Genomic DNA, 21,865 nt, shown 5'->3' with positions numbered 1-21,865 from the left:
ACTACTAATGCTCCAAATAAAATAAAGTTCATAATGAATAAAGTCTATGGCATGCATGAAGCATAATAGACTAATCGGTTCCAAAGATAAAACTCCTTGAAGAAGGAGAGGAGCAAATGTTCAAGATGGTCATAATAAGGAGGCAAGTGCTCTAGAAGAACACCACGACATAACACTTCATAAGACCTCATGGGAGAAGCTCAGGTACCTGAAGATAATAAGATAAAGAGATCTCAATAAGTTATGTCTTTATTGGGTAATAGTAGAACCAATATAAAATGATCGTTGACGATATTGTTAATATAATGTAGCGCTCAATATTATTAATATTGATGAGGATCTTGAGCTCAAATCTGTCATAAAATTTGGACAGATAAATGATTTGCCAAATGAAAAATACGCAATGAAAATTAATTTCACCTGAAAAATATGAAGTTGGACGGATAGTCCCAACATCTGAAAGTATAAAGCCAGTGGAGGTATAAATGTGTTCTTGTGCGGAAAAAAAAAGGTCAAGTCGATAAACATAAAGACGACTTGTGTCACAAAATTTTTTTGTAAATATCCTGGCATTGATTATATAGAGACATGTTCTCCTGTGATGGATGTCGCCATTTCAGGTTTTAATCTTGCAATACAAGAAAAATATGATATGCGTATAATGAAAATCATTGAGGATTTAAATTGTTCTGAAGCATATTAAGGTTTTCAAAAAAAAAATTTATTAAATAAAGCTTCAAAAAATCCTTATACGGGTTGAAACAATCAGGGCGCATATGGTATAATCGCTTGAGTGAGTACCGGTTGAAAGAAGGGTACAAGAATGAATCAATTTGTCCTTGTGTCTTTATAAAAAGATCTGGATCTAAATTTGTTATAATCACCGTGTATGTTGATGATTTAAATATCATTGGAACTCCTAGGGAGCTTCCTAAAGCAGTAAACTATTTAAAGAAAGGATTTGAAATGAAAGATCTTGGAAAGACAAAATTTTGTCTTGGTCTACAAATTGAGTATATGAAAGATGGAATTTTTGTCCATCAACCAGCATACACTAAAATAATTTTAAAGCGATTATATATATATAAAGCACATTTATTCCGACATCATGAAAATAATGAAGAGCTTCTTAGTCCCGAAATACCATATCTTAGTGCAATTGGTGCACTAATGTATCTTTCTAACATTACAAGGTCTGACATAACTTTTCCAGTTAATGTCTTAACAAGATATATCTCTGCTCCTACAAAGAGACATTGGAATGGAATCAAACACATATTGCGGTATCTAAAAGGGACTACCGATATGAGATTATTTTATGACAATTATTTCAGTCCCGATCTTGTTGGTTATGCCGATACTGGGTATTTATATGACCCACACAAGGCTCGATCTCAAACATGCTATGTGTTTACATATGGAGGCACTACCATATCTTGGCGATCGACTAAGCAATCAATCGTGGCTACTTCATTTAATCATGCTGAGATAATTGTTATTCATGAAGCAAGTCGAGAATGTGTATGGTTGAGGTCTATAATACATCTTATTCGAGACAAATATTGTTTGAAGTGTGACAAACTACCCATAATTTTGTATGAAGACAATGCAGCATGCATAGCCCAATTGAAGGGAGGATTCATAAAGGGGATAGGACAAAGCAAATTTTACCAAAGTTATTTTTCACACATGATCTTCAAAAGAATGGTGATATGAATGTGCAATATATCCGTTCAAGTGATAATATGGCTGATATGTTCACCAAATCTCTACCGACGTCAACCTTCAAGAAACTAGTGTACAAGATTGGGATGCGAAGGCTCAAGGATGTGAATTGATGCTCTCATCAGGGGGAGTTAATACGCGTTGTACTCTTTTTCCCTTACAAGGTTTTGTCCCACTGGGTTTTCCTTGCAAGGTTTTTAACGAGGCAACCAAAAGGCGTATTTCTAAATATGTGTACTCTTTTTTCTTCATTAGGATTTTTTTCCCATAGGATTTTTTTTCCTAATAAAGTTTTAACGAGGCACATTATCTATGGACATCCAAGGGGGAGTGTTATAAGAAAAATCAAATTATGGTGGATGTCTACTCTTCCTCTATGATCTTCTCAAATGCTTAATGACATATTCAATGACATATTTCTATGCTTAGTGACATATTCAGTGACATATTTTTCTTTACTTTTCATGCCTATATAAAGGCCTTGTAATAGATAAGAAAATAGACACAATTGAAGAAGAAAATCTCTTCCTTCTCTCTATCTCTATTTCTTGTTCATGTTTTACTAAATTGCTTTTATTTTATAACAACATGTCTTGTTCATGTTTTACTAAATTACTTTTATTTTATAACAGTTATCAAATAATTAACCAATTTTCCACATAATTAAGAATTAACATAAAATGCTACTCACTTTTAATACACTTTATACACTTTACTATCATGGCCATGTGGTACCTTGTATGACACTAGTCCATAAATATGGGGTATTATAGCTTAGACTGTATTTTACCCCAAAATGTCAAATTTCGACGAAATTCATTTTCTTCGATTTGCTTACCCTCTCACATTCACGAATTTACTCATCACTTATTTGAAATAGCCTAATGCTTATAATCTCAAAATAATCTCATTCTCGAACTTACGTCGATTAGCTTACGACGAAACTTTTAACATACGAAAATGCGGGATGTACTATCTCATTTTCGATCTTATGTCAATTTACTTATGGCGTGCTTGTACTTCCACGTATGAAAATATGGGGTGTAACATGAATACTCCAGCCTGGTGGAAAATCCATCCAGTCTTCCATGTCAGCCGCCTCAGATCATTTCAGAAATACATGGAACGTCATTCAGAAAGCCACCTCACAAAACCTCCCAGCCAACAAGAGCCTGACCAATCATCATTCTACAGGTAAGGCTTCGAGGACGTCGCCAACTCAGGTAGGGGAGAATGTCATGGGCTGCTTTCCAGCCTCGACCCATGACTCCTTGGATGCGTCCCGTAGCGTCCTGGCAAGCCTCCCAACGCCTAGCGCCACGGTCGGCCCCGTGGTCTCGGCAGCGCCAAGTGACAAGCGCGCATGTGCCTATGTCTCCCCACCGATAATCCTCGCCAACGCCCAGCGGCTGGCGAGTGCCAACATTGCCGCGCGCACAGATCCTGATCCAAGCATCAACGCCCAGCCGCAGGCAGATCCTTGCAGCACTTATGTTCCTTTAGAGACTCATAGACAGGTGTCGACTCATGTATGGTTTGGAATGCCTTGTCGGCAGATTTTTGTTGTATAGTATTTCATGGCAGCGTGGTAGCTCGTACCTTATATATAGTTTCTTGACAGTCTTGTCGTCCCATATTATGTATGTTCATGCCTTTATCTTTCATTGTTGGCTGTTCATGATCCATGTCTACCATTTATATTGATCTCGTCGGTCCTTAAAGATAATAAGGAAGGTTAGATAAAATGTACGTTGGTGCTCGGCAAGTATGGCCCGGGTGCTAGCGCCCCGACAGCACCACGTGTGCAGACCCTGATGCTCAAGACAAAGTTGTTGCCATCAGACTTACTTCTACCTTGTAGAAGACTAAGTCCTTTTCATTGTAATTATATAGTAGTTTTACTTCATTCATTTTCAGTGTGCTTCTGTAACTTTCATAGGTCAAGTCATGTAATTTTAGTTTATTTTTTTTAAGCATTATTAAGGGGGACCAAAGCATTCAAACATTCAAGCAAGCAAACATTTCTCTGTACTGGTGTCTCTCCCCCCGACATCGCATATCATTTTGTAATAGCTTTCATCATCATCAATACAATCAACTTTCATCATCAATTGCTCATTTCAGTTCTCTCAGTTACTCACGACATTGATTTTTCCGTACGGCACTGACAATCTAGTCTAGCGTACGGAGGAGACCTCAGCTGGCGGACAACAATCGCACTGACATCGGTTGCTTAGCCTTACGTCGCCCTTCCAAAAAAGTTCAGGAAGGCGCCGCGTAACATATCTTATGCATCAGGTTGCCCTCTTTATATGATAGATCTTTTCTATATTCACTTTTAGCTGATTTTCCCTCTTTTTCATTATTTTATTAAAATTCTCCGTTAGTATTTATGCATTTTTGTTTTCTAATGAAAACGTGGTACAAATAGTATGATTGAGGTATCTATTACCTATTTAAGAAAAAAAAGACATCCGTAGGTGTACCTTATTCCGTTGAATACGGACTAGCGACACGACCAATTAGAGAATACAACAGGTTATAATTAACTTATAAAACATCATTTGAAGAAACACAAAGCATGTCTATCCAAGTGCTTGGATAGTTTAATGGTGATTTTCCTGCCTTTGTAGAGAAAACAAAACATAAAATACACATGATATAATAATGTACTGCGTAAATAAAAATGTACATTTTCTATCAATTTAGAAAAAAAATATATATATACGTTAACTTTTCGTCAGCTGCAAAAGATAACTCCAAAACCAAGACTATGTGATTTATTAAAACCTTATACTAATAATGAAAATTTACATTTTCCTTTTCTCCTCAAAGGCACCCCCCTCCCCTCACACACACAAAGCGAACCAACACCCTTCTTCGGGGCCTTTAAAGGGGGATTTAAATCATATATAAAGATTTTTACACGTTATATTAACAGAGGCGGATCCAAGATTTCAAGATGATGGGTGCACTATTTTGAAGAGGTGGTTCTAGAATTTATATTTAACGAGTATAGCTTTAATCTCTTACCATGAATACACTGCACTTTTGAAATTTTATTGATTTCCTTGCCAAAAACGAGACGGTTCGAAGTGGGATATAAACCGTCAATTTCACTTGTAGAGGGGCACCCCATAATTGTTACACCATAGGAGTCTTTAAGCATGGGTGCACACACATATATTTAAATAATTTCAAATAAATATAATATTGTTATACATGATTTAAGATAAAGGAGTATGAGTTCACGTGAACCCATACCATTTAAGCTAGATACACCCCTGATTAAATAATTTTAACTCGTGATAATAAGTTAGTTATTATTTTTATTCGATTATTAATTCCTCCCTTTATCCAATTTATGTGATGATTTTTGACGGCGTACAAATTTAAGAAATAAAGAAAGACTTTTGAAACCTGAGGTCTAAAATAAGCTATAAATATTAGCGTGACTATAGACCATCTCATTATGAGTAAAATGAGTATTTTAAAGCTCGTTGCTAAAGAAAGAAATATGTCATTCTTTTTTAGACCGACTAAAATGAAAAGCGACTTACATAAACTAGGACAAACAGAATTAATATGTGTTAAGAGATTTACTTGTAATTACTTAATACGTAACCTAATTATATAAATATCTTTTACACTCGCATAACACTTAAACTCTTTAAACGTATAGAGTAATAGTTTTTCATACGTAAAGCTAGGGGTTGCATACAAGTGGGTCGGATCGGATATGACTGAGTAAAAAATAGGTAATGTAAAAATAGATAATTTATCCGGCCCGACCCACACTTAATACTAATAAAAAAAAGGGTTAACCGGCAGATAATATGAGTATCCATATTATCCATGACTTCTTGAATACGTACAAACTTGAGGAACCCCAGTTTGAATGTTTATAAATGTAAAAGTTAAACCATTGGTTATTCATTGGTTATCCATTTTTTAAGTGGATAATATGAACCTGATCCATATTTGACCCATTTTTAAAAAAAATCATTATCTAACCCATTTTTAGTAGATAATATGGGTGGATAATAGGAGTGTACATGGACCGGGTTGATTCGATTTTTATCCAAACCAACTATATCGGTTTGGATTGGTTCGGTTTTGTCGGGGGTTTCAGGTTTTCAGTTTTTTTTTGTTACATGAATATTATTCCAATCTTACTTTGTTAAAGTTATAGATAAAGTTTTGATAAGTGAATATATGTTTAGTAAATATTGAAAAAATTGACAAACATATGATCTATTAAAATATTCTAATGGGAGAATTTTTTTTAGTAACACATGATAGTTATTTTTTTAAATTGAAAAAAGCATATACTTTGTAAAAACTGCTTTTTTTTTTTGTTGTAAAAATTGAAAAAAGGAATTTGCAAAATATACACTTTTCAGTTTTTTCAAGCATTCTTTTGAAAAAAAAAGATTTTGCAAAATATTTTTATTTTTTTAAACTAATGCATATGTAGTCCACTGCTTTAGGAGAGTCTTTTTTGTTTTTTCAGTTTTTATAAAAAATATGCTTTAAAAAAACTGAAAAATCTTAAAAATATATATTTTGCAATTTTTTTTTCTTCGGTTTTTACAAAAAAAGAAATTCTCTTTCTACAAAATATACGTTTTAAAAAAACTGAAAAAACTGAATTATTTCTTTTTTGTAAAAATTGAAAAAAATAGACTTTCCTAAAGTAGTGGACTACATATGCATTAGTTTTAAAAAAAACAAAAATATTTTGCAAAATCCTTTTGTTTTTTCAGTTTTTTTTTTTTTTTTAAAAATACTTTAGAAAAAACTGATTTTTTTAAAATAATATTTTTCTAGTTTTTACAAAAAAATTGCTTTAGATCAACATATGGTAAATTTAGCGGTGGTGAGTTTCTTTAAAACCGATCGGGTAAAAAATAAAATTGATCGTTTTCATCTAGTGTTGTCACATGGCATTGCATCCAAAATAAATGTATTTTTGTTCCAAAGTATGACAGCAGGTATATAGATAAGCCAATAATATAAAGAGATATATTTTTATACCATTTTGAAAAAGTATATACGAGCCGTTTGCCGTTTTTTATAATAAATAAACTACACGAAGCGAAAAAGCAAAACAGAAAACCCTTAGAACCCTTTCTCCTTTAAATCCTTCACACAATCCACTTGCTCTGCTCTTGACACTTCATTCTACTTCGCTTCGTCGATTTTAAGGTAAGAAATTTTGCTTTACATAGTATTTATGCCCCTTTTTTCTCGGGTTGTTTTCGGCATTTCTTGTTTGATTTCGTTGGTTTCTTCTTTTAATGTTTTTGGATTATGTTCTCGGAAATTTGTTGAGTGAATGCTAGTCTAATTTGTGGTTCTGCCTCTTTGAGCTGTTAGTTTTGTTGTAGTATTATATTTGTCTTGCAGTTTAGCCCCGACCCAATGACTAATTTCACTAATTAAGAGGCTAAATCAATAATTTTCACCCAAAGCAAGTTACTATAGTAATGGTTATAATGTAGTTTCGTGTTTTTAAGTTTTAATTTTGTTTTTTCAGAAGATTTTCCATCTTTCTTTGGTGGAGTCTATTCTTGCATTTTTCCCATTTCTTTGACCACATAGTGTTCAATTTTGGACGTTCAAAGTGAGGGAAGGAGAAAATTTCCACTCTTAAAATGTTCTGTATTTTTAACATAGTACTGTTTTTGGTTTTGCTGATTAAATTTAAAAAAAGACTGAGGAAACGATTAGATATCGTATTGCTAAGAAACACTGCTGATAAAGGAAAACCTGGTAGTTTGAGTTTTTACTGATAGGATTAATTTTCTGTACTTAGAGTTGGAAATAGTCGAGCGCAAGGCTGTTAACCTTGTGGTCGGGGGTTCGAGCCCCCGGTGGCGGTCTATTAGAAACAATCTCTCTACCTCAATTTAGGGGTGAAAAGTAAGAAATTTCGCATATTTTGACCAATTCAAGGTGAAAAATGGGGTTGCTCCCTCGGCAAAATGGGATAAAGTTGAGCCAAAAGATCTCGATTCAAGATAAATTCATGGTAAGGTCTGCATACACACCACCATCCTTAGATCCCACGTGTGAGATTATCCTGGGTTTGTTGTTGTTGTAGAATTGGCAATAGTAGAAGTTTCCAATTTCGAGCTTTCTTTTTTTTTTTTGGGGGGGGAGGATTAGCATGTTGAGTGAAGAAAGATCTTTTCCTTTCTTTGAGGGATGAATGGTAGGTGAGTGATTTCATCGATGAGCTATTAACGATGGACTTGAAACTTATTCTTGCTTCATAATCCTTTTTTTTTATCTGTGTTCGGAGATACAACAATAGGAAAAGATGGAGATAGTATCTCCAAGTTGAAATGGTTTCCTTTTCCTGTTTTGATTCCTAGATTCAATCTAGTGATTCTATTGTGGTTAATTGACATGGATATACTTTGAGATAAATTGTTGTGGCGTTCGTTATCACTCTAAATGAAGATGACACTGACACCCCACTTATAAGATGTATTCCGTGCTATTAATGCTCTATCCCTTAGCTATTGGCAGAATCATACCAGATAATGCTTATACAATCAGCTGAATTTTGCAGATAAACTAAACAACGAACATTTGTTGTCATGAATCTCTCAGCCTTGTATTCTTCTCACTCAGGACTCATTCATCATAATGTCGATTCGATTAAGCATCGTATTCAAACAATTGTGTGACTGATTTCCCTATTACCATTTTATTTCCCTTGGTGCAGTCGTTTTTCTTTTTTATTTTATTTTTTTGTGTGTGTGTGGGGGGGGGGGGGGGGGTTGCATGGTATTTTGCATCTATTAAATACTCCACATTTCAAGAGTTCTGCTATTTTGTGTTTGAGAAGAGTGGTGGTTAAGAAGTCTTATGTTCTTATTGTAAAATGTTAACCACAAAGCAGGGAGTAAGAAGGCGAACAATTTCGCAGCCCTAGCCCTGATGGTTGAGGTATGGTGGTCCTTGTTGGGGGCTGCTATTCCTGCCATTGTAGCTGGTCAAGCTTACAGAATTAGGAGAAATCATGCCGAGGAGCAGAGAATCAAGAGTGCAAGGGGCAGGGAGAAGAGTACTGATGATATTTTCGTGTGCGAGAGAGTCTGTACATCAAAGAGAATGTTGAAGAAGGTGGGTGCATTTTCCAAGGATCCAATCCCCGACACTTGCGTTACCGTATGTGGCGTATCAGAACTTGATGCTTGCTCCGATGCCTGTGCTCGCACTGTCTGTGTTAACCAGCATCAAGTCCCAAACTGGAATGACGTCTGCCTCAGGAGATGTCAAAGTGAATGCCTCAAGCTTTCCTCTTCTTTCTCTTCATGATACTGTACCTGTTTTTACATTATGATTTCTTTGCCAAACTTGTAGAGGCACCATTCTCAAGCTTGGGTCAAATGGTATGTTTTCTTTTGTGCATGTCTTCTCAACTTTGTTACAACTTATCTCACTTTTAGATCAATGGTTTGTCAGCTTGTACCTATAGTTCAGATATAGCCAGTTATGGTGTTATTTTGATGGACTTTCAGCCATTGTAATATCAAAGTGTTATTTCTGGTTTTCTCGATATCAAATTGGAGCAGTTGTTAACTTTAATACAAGAGAAACCATAGGTGCAAAATGAACACCACCTCTTTGGAGTTCCGAAAGGATTCTGGGATGTTTGGATTAGGATATAGGTTAGGGGCAAATCGAAGGCCCATCGAGATTGGGCATGGGCGAGCCTCGACTGGGCCAGCATTGATGAAAAAAGAAAAACTTCCCCCATCGCGTCTCCTCGCCAAGAGCTCCCCGGCGACGACAGAGGAAGCAACCCGTCTGCTGTGGCGGGGCGGCTTTTTTCTTTCACAATAAGACCTGGACGATTATCCCTACCTTCGGTAGCTTACGAGTTTACGTCCATCCCTGGTCGGGTACAGGTCCGCCAGGGGCGAATAAGAGCTCGTCGAACCGTCATTCTTTACTTCCGGGGTCAATCAATCGGTAGTCCTCCAATTTCTTCTCGAAAGCTTTATAAGAAATAGCTTATGCCACTCGTATTGCCCCGAATTGACAAAAGAGGCTTGGATTGGAGATTCTTGTGTAAACATTCAAGTTGACAATCGGCTTTCTAGACAGCCAGTGGACTCTGAAACCAATACCAATGATTTCGCTGGATCTAAGAATAACGTAGCACAGAAAACCGGACTCACCAAGAAATGCAAATGGGCAATACGTAGAGGTTGCTCCGCTTCCTATGGATTGTTTTATAGCGGTACGATTACGATGCTTGCTTCATAATTCAATAAGCAAAGTCCAATCAGTTATCCCTAACTCTTGTGAACTTTTACAGTAATCAAAATTGAATTGTAGACAAATTGACAAACCTATGATGCTATAAAAGATATAGAAAGAAAAAAAAGAGTAAAGATATTACACTACAGAAGTGAAAGGAGGAAAAGCTAGGTTTTTCTCTGTTTTCTTGGTACATATAATTTTTAGAGCTCATCATGTCCAGAAGAGACAGTATTCTTTATTTTCTCAGCTGTTTTCTGGCCTCCAGATACAGTATCCTTCACTTTCTCAGCTGTTTTCTGCACTTTCTGCTCCATCATCTCAGCAGCCGATTTCGCGGTTTCTTCTACTGTCTCTTTGCTCTTTTCAAAACTCTTCTGAGTAGCCTCCTTCATCCTCTCTCCAGCACCTCCATTAGCCTTGCCATCATCCCTGCTCCTAAAACTGTCCATTTTTATTTCAAAAAGATTAACTTCTCAACTCATTTTCAAAATAACTACTTTGGCATCGTACCATGAAAAAAGAGAGAACAACCCCATCAACGTAGAGTTAGCACAGGCGGATCAGACTTATTATTTGTTGCAATTTTTTGTGATTTTTTATGCATAAATTTATGTATCATATCGAAAGTACAAGGTTCAGATAAACCCGAACGCTATAAGGCTAATGTACACGACTAGTGAACCAATCTTGGGAGTAAAGCATGATGCATTCTTCGGTTCTTCCTAAACATTAGGTTCACCGACTACAGTGATAATCGTCCAATGAAGCTAAGCATACAGCAGAAGATAAAACACGTATGTATCAATCAGTGGCGAAACTAGGAATTTTTTCAAGGATATTCAAATTTGAAAGAAGTGAAAAAATATTTCCGACAAAGGGTGTTCAATATGTGTTATATATCTCTAAAACGTAATATTTTATCTATATACACAATGCAACAAGGATGGTTAATGTGACCATGTTGCTTCGTCACTGGTATAAATATAAGAAATCGGAGTATCTAAGGATTTGACTGATTGTTCGCATAATATTTCAGGTTCTCTATTTCACTCTCTAAACAGGGTTGGTTTAAGTGTTTAACCTTTCTCTAAACTGTTGCATAAAATGATCAATAACGTTCACAACCCTATTGGTCCTGCATAATATAGAGAACTACCTCGTACCATAAAAGAACAACTAAAAAAGGCAAGCTCGGTGCACGAAATATTTAGTATTCACATAATGCAAGCATCAGTGGTTGGTTCCATGGCTCGAACCCATGACCTATAGGTCACACGGAGACAACTTTACCGTTGCTCCAACGCAACCATAAAAGAACAACTAAATCATTCAAATATACCAAAGAAAAGAAAGAAGGAAAAATGGAGAATAGAACTTACTCTACATTTGGAGGAAAAAACTTAAGCTGGAATTGATTGATATAAGACTTAGCCATATCCCAAGAACGCCAAGAAGATGTAACCAACATAGAATAGGCTTCTTCTAGCATCTGTGTGGGAGATTGATCTTTTTGTTTGTCTTTGACGTTATTGTTCTGATAATGAGCAGCATCACTAGCTGTGTGAATAATTCCAAAGGAAAATATGATAAGACAAAAAAGTATAACTACACTTAGTTTTCTAATAAATTCCATGTTTTTTTAGTTGTTTCCCCAATTTGGAAAAGATGAAAACCTTTTGAAGGTGAAGTGGTTATTGTGTTAATGGAGATATTGAGTTTTTGTAGGTAATTAGGTGTGTGGAAGTAATGGAGATTCTACAAGAAAGGAAAATGAGAGGTTCAAGCATGGATTAGTACTCACGTTCGCACATTTGTCAATAGTTCCCAAACGAGAAAGAGTAGCAAAAATAGCAAACAGTTTTTCATTCTACTTATTTAATTTATTTTTTCTACACATGTTTTACAAAACATTAAGAGAAATATATATTTTTAGCCGCTCTAAAAAATAATAGCCTACAAAATATATTATTTTTGTATATATGTGTATTATATACATATTTTATAAATTTTTGGACTAACGGATGCAATTAGTTTTGGCCGGTCACTTTTGTATTTTGCCTTTAAACTAATTGGACGGTCAAGAGGTCACATCTAGAATTCTTACGCATGAGTTCAAATCATGGTGATTGTTCAATTAAATAGTTAAGATGTGTATTTGCAGAAGTAGATATCATACACTAATTAAGATACTTTTTTTGCAGACTTTCTAAAGCTGAGATTAGATTTGTGACACCTTTACTTTAACCAAGGATAACAGAAAAATTATGTTAATGTAGAACTTCATTCACTTCTTTTCGATGAATTAAGGCAAAATACATAGTTTACTCATCCACCTTGCATCCAAATCCTAGTTACACACCTGTTGATCACGGGTTTAACGTTACACACCAAATCTTTCAAAAGTGTGTCAATGACACGCTACTTTTGACCAGCCTCTCGGACGTGTGAAACACGAACAGTGCGGCGCGTGAAAAGTTAATTTTTGCCTCACATGACAAATTACAACGGCTAATTACTGGAATTGGGCCCATTTTCTTAATCCTACAACCCACTTCTTCTTCTCTCTATATTAAAATCTATTTGGCAACCATTTTCAGAAAAATCTAACCCCCATCTTAACCTTCAACATCTAATATTTTCACGCTCATTATCTTTATTAAATTAAAGTGCAATTCATAAAGTAAGATAATTATTCTTCTGTCAATTCTCGTATTAGGGTTCATATTGAATAGAGAATTCGGGTCCATTTTGTCGATGTGGAGATGCAACTGAACTAGTAATTTCATGGAGCACAGACAACCCTGGTCGTCGATTATTCGGCTGTAAAAATTATGAGGTAAGCTTAGATTGTTATAATCGTTATTTCAAGATTTTATAAGCTTCATTTTAATTTATTTTTGACTTTGCAGAAAGATAAGAAAACTGGGTGTTAGTATTTCGCATGGTTTGATCCCTCGACTCATGAACACTTGAAGCCAGTGATTTTGGGTCTACTTAAGAAGAAGAAGCAGTTTGAAGGGCATTTGTAGGAATCCAAAAAATAGAGGAATTGTATGAGACTCTTCTTCTTCTTCTTCTTCTTCTTCTTCTTCTTCTTCTTCTTCTTCTTATTAATCATCCTTAAAGCCATTGTATTTGGTAGTTTCGAGCACTGTTGTATAGTGGAATGATATTCCCCTGTATTGGGTGTTCATGTATTTGGATCATTGAAGTTGTTGTTGTCTATGAGGGTTATCCCCTATTTTATTAGAAATGTATTCAAGCTTTGTGTTATGTTCCTATTTAGCTCATTGAAGTTGTTGGTCTTCTCTTATATTATGTTCCTATCCTATTTAGATCATTGAAGTTGTTGGTCTTCTCTTATGTTATGTTCCTATTTAGCTCATTGAAGTTGTTGGTCTTATCTTATGTTATGTTCCTATTTAGCTTTGGTAACCAAATATGGGTAATGCAGCTTTTATATAACCAAAGTATACCAGTATAAAAAGAAGACCAAAATATACCTTATTCCACAGAACATACCACTTTACAAAATATAGCACTTGGTTGTCCATAGCAATACTTTACAAAATATAATACTTTGTTGTCCATAGCAACACTTAACAAAACATAAAGCTTAAACTACAACCAAAGTCTTCATTTCTTTTTCTACTTCTTCGTTGGTTGAAATGATGAACTAGATTGACTAAGATTGTGTTGTGATGTTGTAGCTCTTTGAAGTTGTCTTGTGCTTATGGGGGTTTCTGCCCATCCACCTCAAGTCGGCACTTCTTGTTTGGTAAGCACATTTCTCCCCTGAAGTTGTAGACCTCTTAGTCTTAGTTTCTGTGCTAATGACTGAAAAGTTGGTATTTCACCAACTTATCTCTTCTTGATACTTAGGATTTTGGATGATTTTGTTGAGAAACTAAGGCATTTATTGAGGTTTATTGGCATATTTCAGGTATCAAGTGATTTAGAAGAAATACGGAAGAAACCAAGTCAAAATGTGCTAAATTGAGAAAAAATGACTGCTGCCATATAATGCTCTTCACGATCGCGAACATTGACATGCGATCGGGGAAGGCCAGGAAATAATACATCGCGAACGCAGGGCAAAATCTGCGAACACGAAGAAGAGGCCGGTCAACTACTCCCAAGTGCTCTACGCGAATGCGTGATCTGGTCTGCGATTGCAATGCTTTACAACATAACTCTTCGCGACCGCAGGCCTCTTTTCGCGATCGCGATTGACAAATCTGGGCAGTTTTGGAATTTTACGATTTTGACCCCAAACCATTTAATACACGACCTAGCTCATTTGTAAGATTATCTTTTGGCTTATTTTTCACTCCATAGACTAGAGAAGACAAGTTTTGGAAGCTAGGGTTCTTGCACACACACTTGGGTTTGAAGCTTTCGGTTGAGAATTTCTTACTCATTTATGTTCATTTCTTCATTTTCTTGCTTTGTATTGAATATCTAAGTGTGTAGTATTTTTTCCAATACTTGAATCTTGTTTATAGAAATATTTATGTTTAAAGTGTGGATTAAATATCTTGTTGTGCTTATATATTGAACGATTTTTAGTTATATTGAAGTGAGTTATTGTTTCTTTAATTATTCTTTTTTTTTTAATGTTTTCAAAATGATTAACTAACCCTAAGACTCGCCTATTAACTTCGAATTAATTTTGGAAAAGATAATTTGGGGTTGAAAAAGATTAATTAATAAGAACTTGAGGCTTTAACCCTCACTTTATAGATTCTACCTAGGGATAGGATTGAACTACCTGTAGCCATATTCGGGTGTGCTTAATCTCTTAATTATTTTAGGGATAATTCAATTAGGAAGTCTTGTTAGTCTTCGAAAGGAGCTAATCTAGAATTATTACCCTAGACTAATTAACATAAACTCGCTCATATTTGTAAAGTCGTAAAATACATTGGATCATTACTTGAGTGTAATTCCCAATGCATCCATGCTTGTAGCCATTGATCATGTTATTTTCTTTCTAGGTTAGTTTACATTTTTGCATTTAGCTATAATATTTTCACAACCAAATTCTAAGTGTTTGGCATTGCATAACAAGTGATAATTCTCTTACATTCCTAATTGCCTACATATTGTTCTCTGTGGGATTCGACCCCGACTCATAGTTGGGTAAGTTATATTGCATGCGACCGTGTCGATTTACTTTTTAGTAGTGGATTTGGACATCATCAAAATTGGCACCGTTGTCGGGGAATAATTTGGCGTAATTTGGGTTGTTTCAGAAGTAAGCGTAAGTGCTTTGGTCCAAACTTGTGAATATTTGTGTAATTATTTTCTCATCCTTGTTTATCTTCCTATTTTTTTCTTGTTTACTCTCTTAGTTTTTTAAAAAAAAGGGCATCATATAATGAAAATTGGTCGGATGGTAGTTGTTCATACTTTGATGACCCTTGTCCTTATTGTGGAGGACCACACTCATGGCAAAATTATTTAAATTCTCCCGGAGGTGGATTGTGCACACAATCTCAAACCCATGAGTGGAGTATTTGTGATAAGTGTGGTCGTCAAAATGGTCATTGGGATAATTGTGCATATTTGTCCTTCCCTTCCCTAAGCCCCCTCTATGATGATTCTACCTTTTGTGATGACAAGTATATGGACATAGAAATGGAAGAAATTGAGCATGGTCAAAATGGAGAGTTCAAGCTCATGTTAGAATGACTACTTGAAGGAGAAAACAAAGAGCAAGGTGCCTTGGAGGAGCTTTTAGAAAATAGTCTCCAAAACTACTTGGCTCTTGAATGGATGCACTCACAAATAGGAGAAATGCTTGAAGCTTTAGAGGCCCAAAAAGCCTCGGAAGTGAATGAAAGCCAAAAACCCTCATTAGATGTGGAAGCCGAAAATCCTTCCTTGGCACTTGATCAAAACCAAGAAGAACTCTCAAATGCTCAAAATGAGAAAATGATGCTCATGATGGAGTCCATTCTTGAAAATGAGGAGAAGCACCACTTGGCACTCGAAGACTTGAAACAAGGCTTGACTCAAAATGATGATGATATCCGCATCTTGGAAAAGCAAATGGAATCATTGATTGAGGCTCATTATGCCCATCAATTTGAAAGTGTGGAAAGAGATCAAGAAGAGTCCAACTCCGAGGAAGAAAGTGAGCTTTACTTTGAGGAATCAAGAATTGAACATCCGCCAACCGACTCTATACTTGTCAATGATGCCGAGAAAAATATAGAATTAGAGTCAACCGGTGTAATTAAAAATATGGTTGAGATTGACTCTAGTCCGGAAAAAAAAAGGATGTCAAAATCCGGGAAGAATTATAATTTGGAGGTTTGATGTCACATTCCAAGTATTTTTCAACATTGGAATTGTATGGTGATATGGGAATTGAATTACACGAGTCAATAAGGGATTGCGAGGAGGAAAGACAAAGGCCATACATTTTACAGTTTGAAGGTACAAGGAAGCAAAATGACATTCCTCACATAAAAGCCAAGAAGTGCAAAATGAAGAAGTTAATGCTTGGCTTGATCATCTAACTTACCATCCCCCATCGCTCGTGGACACAAACTTAATTCCAAGTTAGGTGCCCAATTCATATCATCCAAATGGCAAGAAAAGTGATAAAATTGATCCGCATCGTGCCACGACGTTAAATGCGGCACTTGGTAGGAGGCAACCCATCGTTTTCAAAATTTGTAGTCGTTTTCTTTTTGAAATTTTCTTTTTTTAGAATAACTTAGTATATTATTTTTGACTAATCTGTCAAGTTTCATATTTTTTGGAGTTGTTTTGAGTAGGTTGCATGGTCCGGACAGTCCAAACCAGTAGCTGATAAAAAATGATGATAATTGCGATCGCATAAAAAGTCACGCATTCGCAGAGAACAAAATTTTTCTATCGCTACGCGATCGCGTAAATAGAGAAGCGGTCGCATCATTTTGGTAAATTTGTTCTACACAATCGCATGAACTTTCACGCGATTATGGTTAACAGGTAAGTTCTAAACCTTAAAACAGTGGAAATAAAAAAGAACGCCCACTTGGCCTCAAAACAAAGAAACGATTTTCTCATACTCCCCTAACCCATGAAAATCATCTCCAATCCTCCTCTTGCTTCAATTCCATTGCAAATATTTCACCCATCACTCTCAAGGTATGTGCATTTCTCTCCTATCTCTTGGATTTCTTTTTGTTTCTTCTGCTCTTCTGCTTAGTGTGAAATGATAAATGGCAGAAACTCCTGAGATTTTGGGGCTTGAGTTAAAATTTTAAAATAGAAATCTTGTGTGCTTTATATGTTCTTGCTTGCTGGGTGAGGTTGGTTTAGTGTGAGGGTTTTATTGTTGAAATTTTTTTGGGTGAGATGTGTGCTTAACTGACTGCCAGAAATGAACACAAAATTGATGCACACAACCTGTTTGATGGAATGCCCAAACGAACTGTTGCTGGACGAGGAAGAAGACCCTCACGATCGCGTAGGTCTAATTCTGCTGAGAACCAAAGTTACACATCGCGATCGCGTATATACTTCTGCGATCGCATAACTTTATTACAGCTGGAAACCCAATTGTTCTTCACGGTCGCGTGCCCAATTCTGCAATCGAGATTCATTGAAGCCCAGGCAACAAAATAGTAGCTTCGCCATTTTTGATCCTAAGGCCTTTTGATCTCTTTCTTTGGCCTAAATACATCCTAATACAAATGCTTTAAGTGTCCATACAGGTATTTAACATGTTTACTCCTTTTGTAGGTACTTTGTGCTCTAAAATGGATTCGACACCAATTGAAAATGTTCAAGAATATGTCGAACAAGTTGCCGAAGAGGAGTACTTTGATCAGGACATATTCTCATCATTAAGATATTCCCACCACTACGACAAACAACTGTGTAGAAGTATGATTAAAGAAAGAGGAATTCTCTTGACCGACCTTGAAGGTCGATGGCCCGAGTTCCATGGAAGATTAATATCGAGTGGATGGATTTGCTTTGCGGAAGAGCCAAGAACAGCCAATCATGAAGTGATAAGAGAACTTTATACAAATGCTGTAGAGACCGACTTCAAGAATGATTTGGTTGTTACTTTCAGGGGCAAACAAGTCCGCTTTGATCCAGAGCTGATAAATGCATATTTCAATCTTCCCAATGCTGACAACCATGTGTATGGGGATAGAGCTAAAGACTTGGGCTTACAGTGGTTTGTAGACCATTTGCACGGTGGAAAGATGACAAACTGGATAAGAAATCACTCAAGGATCGAGTCTTTTGAATTCATTGCCGAGGCCAGAATATTGACATGCGATCGCTGAAGGCCAGGAAACAATATATCGCAAACGCAGGGAAAAATCTGCGAACGCGAAGAAGAGGTTGGTCAACTGCTCCCAAGTGCTCTACGCGAACTAGTGATCTGGTCTGCGATCGCAATGCTTTACAACATAACTCTTCGCGATCGCAGGCCTCTTTTTGCAATCGTGATTGACAAATCTGGGCAGTTCTGAAATTTTACGATTTTGACTCCAAACCATTTAATACATGACCTAGCTCATTTATAAGATTATCTTTTGGCTTATTACTAGAGAAGTCAAGTTTTGGAAGCTAGGGTTCTTGCACACACACTTGGGTTTTGAAGATTTGAAGCTTTTGGTTGAGAATTTCTTACTCATTTATGTTCATTTCTTTATTTCCTTGCTTTTTATTGAATATCTAAGCGTGTAGTATTTTTTCCAATACTCTAATCTTGTTTATGGAAATATTCATGTTTAAAGTGTGGACGAAATATCTTGTTGTGCTTATGTATTGAACGATTTTTAGTTATATTGAAGTGAGTTATTGTTTGTTTAATTATTCTTGTTTTTAATGTTTTCAAAGGGATTAGCTAACCCTAGGACTCGCCCATTAACTTTGAATTAATTTTGGGAAAGATAATTTGGGGTTGGAAAAGATTAATTAACAAGAACTTGAGGCTTTAACCTTGGCTATTCCAGTGTTGCCTAAGCTGGAGTGGAAGGGTTCGTCTGTTAGTGCATTTAATTGGGTTATTTATTTTATAAAGGCTTAACACATGGTTGAGAAGGGTTGTTTAGCTTATCTAGCCTATGTTCGGGATACTACTGCAGAGACTCCGGCTATTGATTCAGTGCATGTGGTTTGGGAGTTCTCCGATGTATTTCCTTCAGATCTTCTAGGTATGCCACCTGATCGTGATATTGATTTATGTATTGACTTGGCTCCAGATACCCAGCCTATATTTATCCCATCATATCGCATGGCTCCAAAAGAATTGAAAGAATGGAAAGAACAACTTGAAGAGTTACTAGCAAAGGGTTCGTCAGACCGAGTGTATCGCCTTGGGGTGCACCAGTATTATTTGTGAAGAAGAAGAATGGAACAATGCGAATGTGTATTGATTATCGTCAATTGAACAAAGTCACTATTAAGAACAAGTACTCGTTGCCACGTATTGATGATCTATTTGACCAGTTGCAGGGTGCTAGGGTATTCTCTAAGATCGACTTGAGGTCGGGGTACCATCAGTTGAAGATTCGGGATTCGAATGTCCCGAAAACTGCTTTCCGTACTAGATATGGTCATTATGAGTTTCTGGTGATGTCCTTCGATTTAACTAATGCCCCGGCAACATTTATAGATTTGATGAACATGGTATTCGGGCCATATATTGATTCGTTTGTCATTGTCTTCATTGATGATATTTTGATCTACTCGTGCAGTAAGGAGGAGTACTAACAATATATGAGAGTGGTGCTTCAGACATTGCGGGAACAAAAGCTATATGCTAAGTTCTCCAAATGTGAGTTCTGGCTAGTGTCTGTAGCATTTTTGGGGCATATTGTATCGGACGAGGGTATTAAGGTTGATCCCAAAAAGATTGAGGCAGTTGAAAATTGGCATTGTCCCACTTTGGCGGCTGAGATCAGGAGTTTCCTAGGTTTAGCGGGTTATTATCGTTGGTTCGTGGAGGGCTTTTCATCTATTGCAGCACCTTTGACCAAATTAACCCAGAAGGGTGCTCCGTTCCGATGGTTCGATGATTGTGAAGTGAGTTTTCAGAAGCTCAAGACAGTATTGACTACAACACCAGTGTTAGTGTTGCCTTCCGATTCGGGAATGTATACAGTATATTCTGACGCTTCACGCGTTGGCTTGGGTTGTGTATTGATGTATGAAGGGCGAGTTATTGCATATGCATCACGTCAGCTGAAGCCCCACGAGAAGAATTATCTGGTGCATGATTTGGAGTTAGCTGCGGTTGTTCACGCTCTTAAGATTTGGAGGCATTATCTTTATGGGATGTCTTGTAATGTTTACACTGATCATCGTAGTTTGCAGAATTTGTTCAAGCAGAGAGACCTAAATTTGAGGCAACACAGATGGCTTGAGTTACTAAAAGATTATGATATTACTATCCTGTATCATCCGGGCAAAGCAAACGTGGTTGCAAATGCCTTGAGTAGGAAGACAGAGAGTATGGGTAGTTTGGCTTTCATTTCAGTAGAGGAGAGGCCATTAGCTTTGTATATTCAGTCCTTGGCTAACAGACTTGTGCGGCTGGATATTTCAGAGCCCAGCCGAGTTCTTGCATGTGTTTTGACCCAGTCTTCACTATTTGAGCAGATCAAGGCTCGCCAGTATGATGATCTACACTTAATGGTTCTTCGAAAAACGGAACTACGGGGTGGTGCCAAGGAAGTTGCTATTGGCGCGGAGTTCTGCGACTCCAGGATCGTCTATGTGTTCTTTATGTGGATGGACTGAGGAAAAAGATCCTAGAGGAAGCACACAGTTCTCGGTATTCTATTCACCCAGGTACTACGAAGATGTATCGTGACATGAGGCAACATTTTTGGTGGCGACGAATGAAAAAGGACATAGTCGAGTATGTAGTTAGGTGTCTAAATTGCCAGCAAGTTAAATATGAGCACCAGAGGCCAGGTGGCCTACTTCAGCAGATGACTATACCATAGTGGAAATGGGAATGCATTACTATGGACTTTGTAGTTGGATTGCCACGAACCTTGCGGAAGTTTGATGCAGTTTGGGTGATTGTTGACAGGTTGACCAAGTCGGCACACTTTATTTCGGTTGTGACTACATATACTTCAGAGAGGTTGGCCTAGATTTATATTCAGGAGATAGTTCGGTTACACGATGTGCCAGTTTCTATCATATCAGATAGAGGCCCTCAGTTTACTTCACATTTCTGGAGAGCAGTACAGAGTGAATTGGAGACCCGCATAGAGCTCAGTACAACCTTTCATCCGCAGACCGACGGGCAGTCAGAGCGGACAATTTAGATTTTGGAGGATATGCTCAGGGCATGTGTGATTGACTTTGGAGGTTAGTGGGATCGTTTCCTGCCTTTGGCTGAGTTTGCTTATAACAACAGTTACCAATCCAGCATTGAGATGGCTCCGTTTGAGGCTTTATATGGTCGGCGATGCCGTTCGCCCATTGGATGGTTTGAGCCCGGTGAGTCTAAGTTATATGATACTGATTTGGTGAAAGATGCCTTGAAAAAGGTAAAGTTGATTCAGGAGCGACTTCATACAGCACAGTCCAGACAGAAGAGTTACGCGGATCAGAAAGAGCGTGATTTATCATTTATGGTGGGTGAAAAAGTTCTTTTGAAAGTTTCGCCGATGAAGGGAATCATGAGATTTGGGAAAAAGGGGAAATTGAGCCCAAGGTTTATAGGCCCATTTGAGGTGTTGAGACGAGTTGGGGAGGTTGCTTATGAGCTTTCTTTGCCTCCCAATCTATCAGGAGTTCATCTGGTTTTCCATGTATCTATGCTCTAGAAGTATCATGCCGACCTATCACATGTGTTAGAATTCAGCACAGTTCAACTAGA

The 21,865-nt window shown here is 36.9% G+C and overlaps 2 protein-coding genes across 4 annotated transcripts in view; one reads left to right on the top strand and one right to left on the bottom strand.

The window, feature by feature from the left end:
- The window catches only part of LOC104116869 (uncharacterized protein At5g64816), a 62,172-nt gene extending 52,867 nt beyond the window's left edge, over positions 1-9,305 (top strand). The window contains exons 1-2 of one of the 3 annotated variants that reach the window (XM_009627819.4): positions 6,796-6,933; positions 8,639-9,305. In XM_009627819.4, coding sequence (XP_009626114.1) covers positions 8,677-9,057 — 381 coding nt within the window. In that variant the 5' untranslated portion in view covers positions 6,796-6,933; positions 8,639-8,676 and the 3' untranslated portion in view covers positions 9,058-9,305. Of the gene's footprint in view, positions 1-6,795; positions 6,934-8,635 lie in introns of those variants that run through there. The other 2 variants (XM_009627820.4, XM_070175214.1) reach the window with 2 other exon arrangements.
- A 706-nt stretch (positions 9,306-10,011) lies between these two features.
- On the bottom strand, positions 10,012-11,704 carry LOC104116868 (uncharacterized). The gene is made up of 2 exons (XM_009627818.3): positions 11,388-11,704; positions 10,012-10,449 (listed from the first exon to the last, which is right to left on the bottom strand). The coding sequence occupies exons 1-2, from the start codon at positions 11,639-11,641 to the stop codon at positions 10,209-10,211; spliced, it is 495 nt and encodes a 164-aa protein (XP_009626113.1). The 5' UTR covers positions 11,642-11,704; the 3' UTR covers positions 10,012-10,208.
- Positions 11,705-21,865: the final 10,161 nt, after the last annotated feature.

Source organism: Nicotiana tomentosiformis, chromosome 5 (genome assembly GCF_000390325.3).
Source record: "Nicotiana tomentosiformis chromosome 5, ASM39032v3, whole genome shotgun sequence".
In the NCBI taxonomy this organism is placed as follows: Eukaryota; Viridiplantae; Streptophyta; class Magnoliopsida; order Solanales; family Solanaceae; genus Nicotiana; species Nicotiana tomentosiformis.
Note: the sequence above shows the minus strand (reverse complement) of the source record. Positions and strands in the feature narration are given on the sequence as shown.

What these genes read in the sequence shown, in the direction of transcription:
- LOC104116868 (XM_009627818.3), bottom strand. Translation starts at nt 11,641, where the DNA reads ATGGAATTTATTAGAAAACTAAGTGTAGTTATACTTTTTTGTCTTATC. An exon ending in TTTTTTCCTCCAAATGTAGA is followed by an intron (nt 10,450 to 11,387) that starts GTAAGTTCTATT and finishes AAAAATGGACAG; the next exon opens with TTTTAGGAGCAGGGATGATG.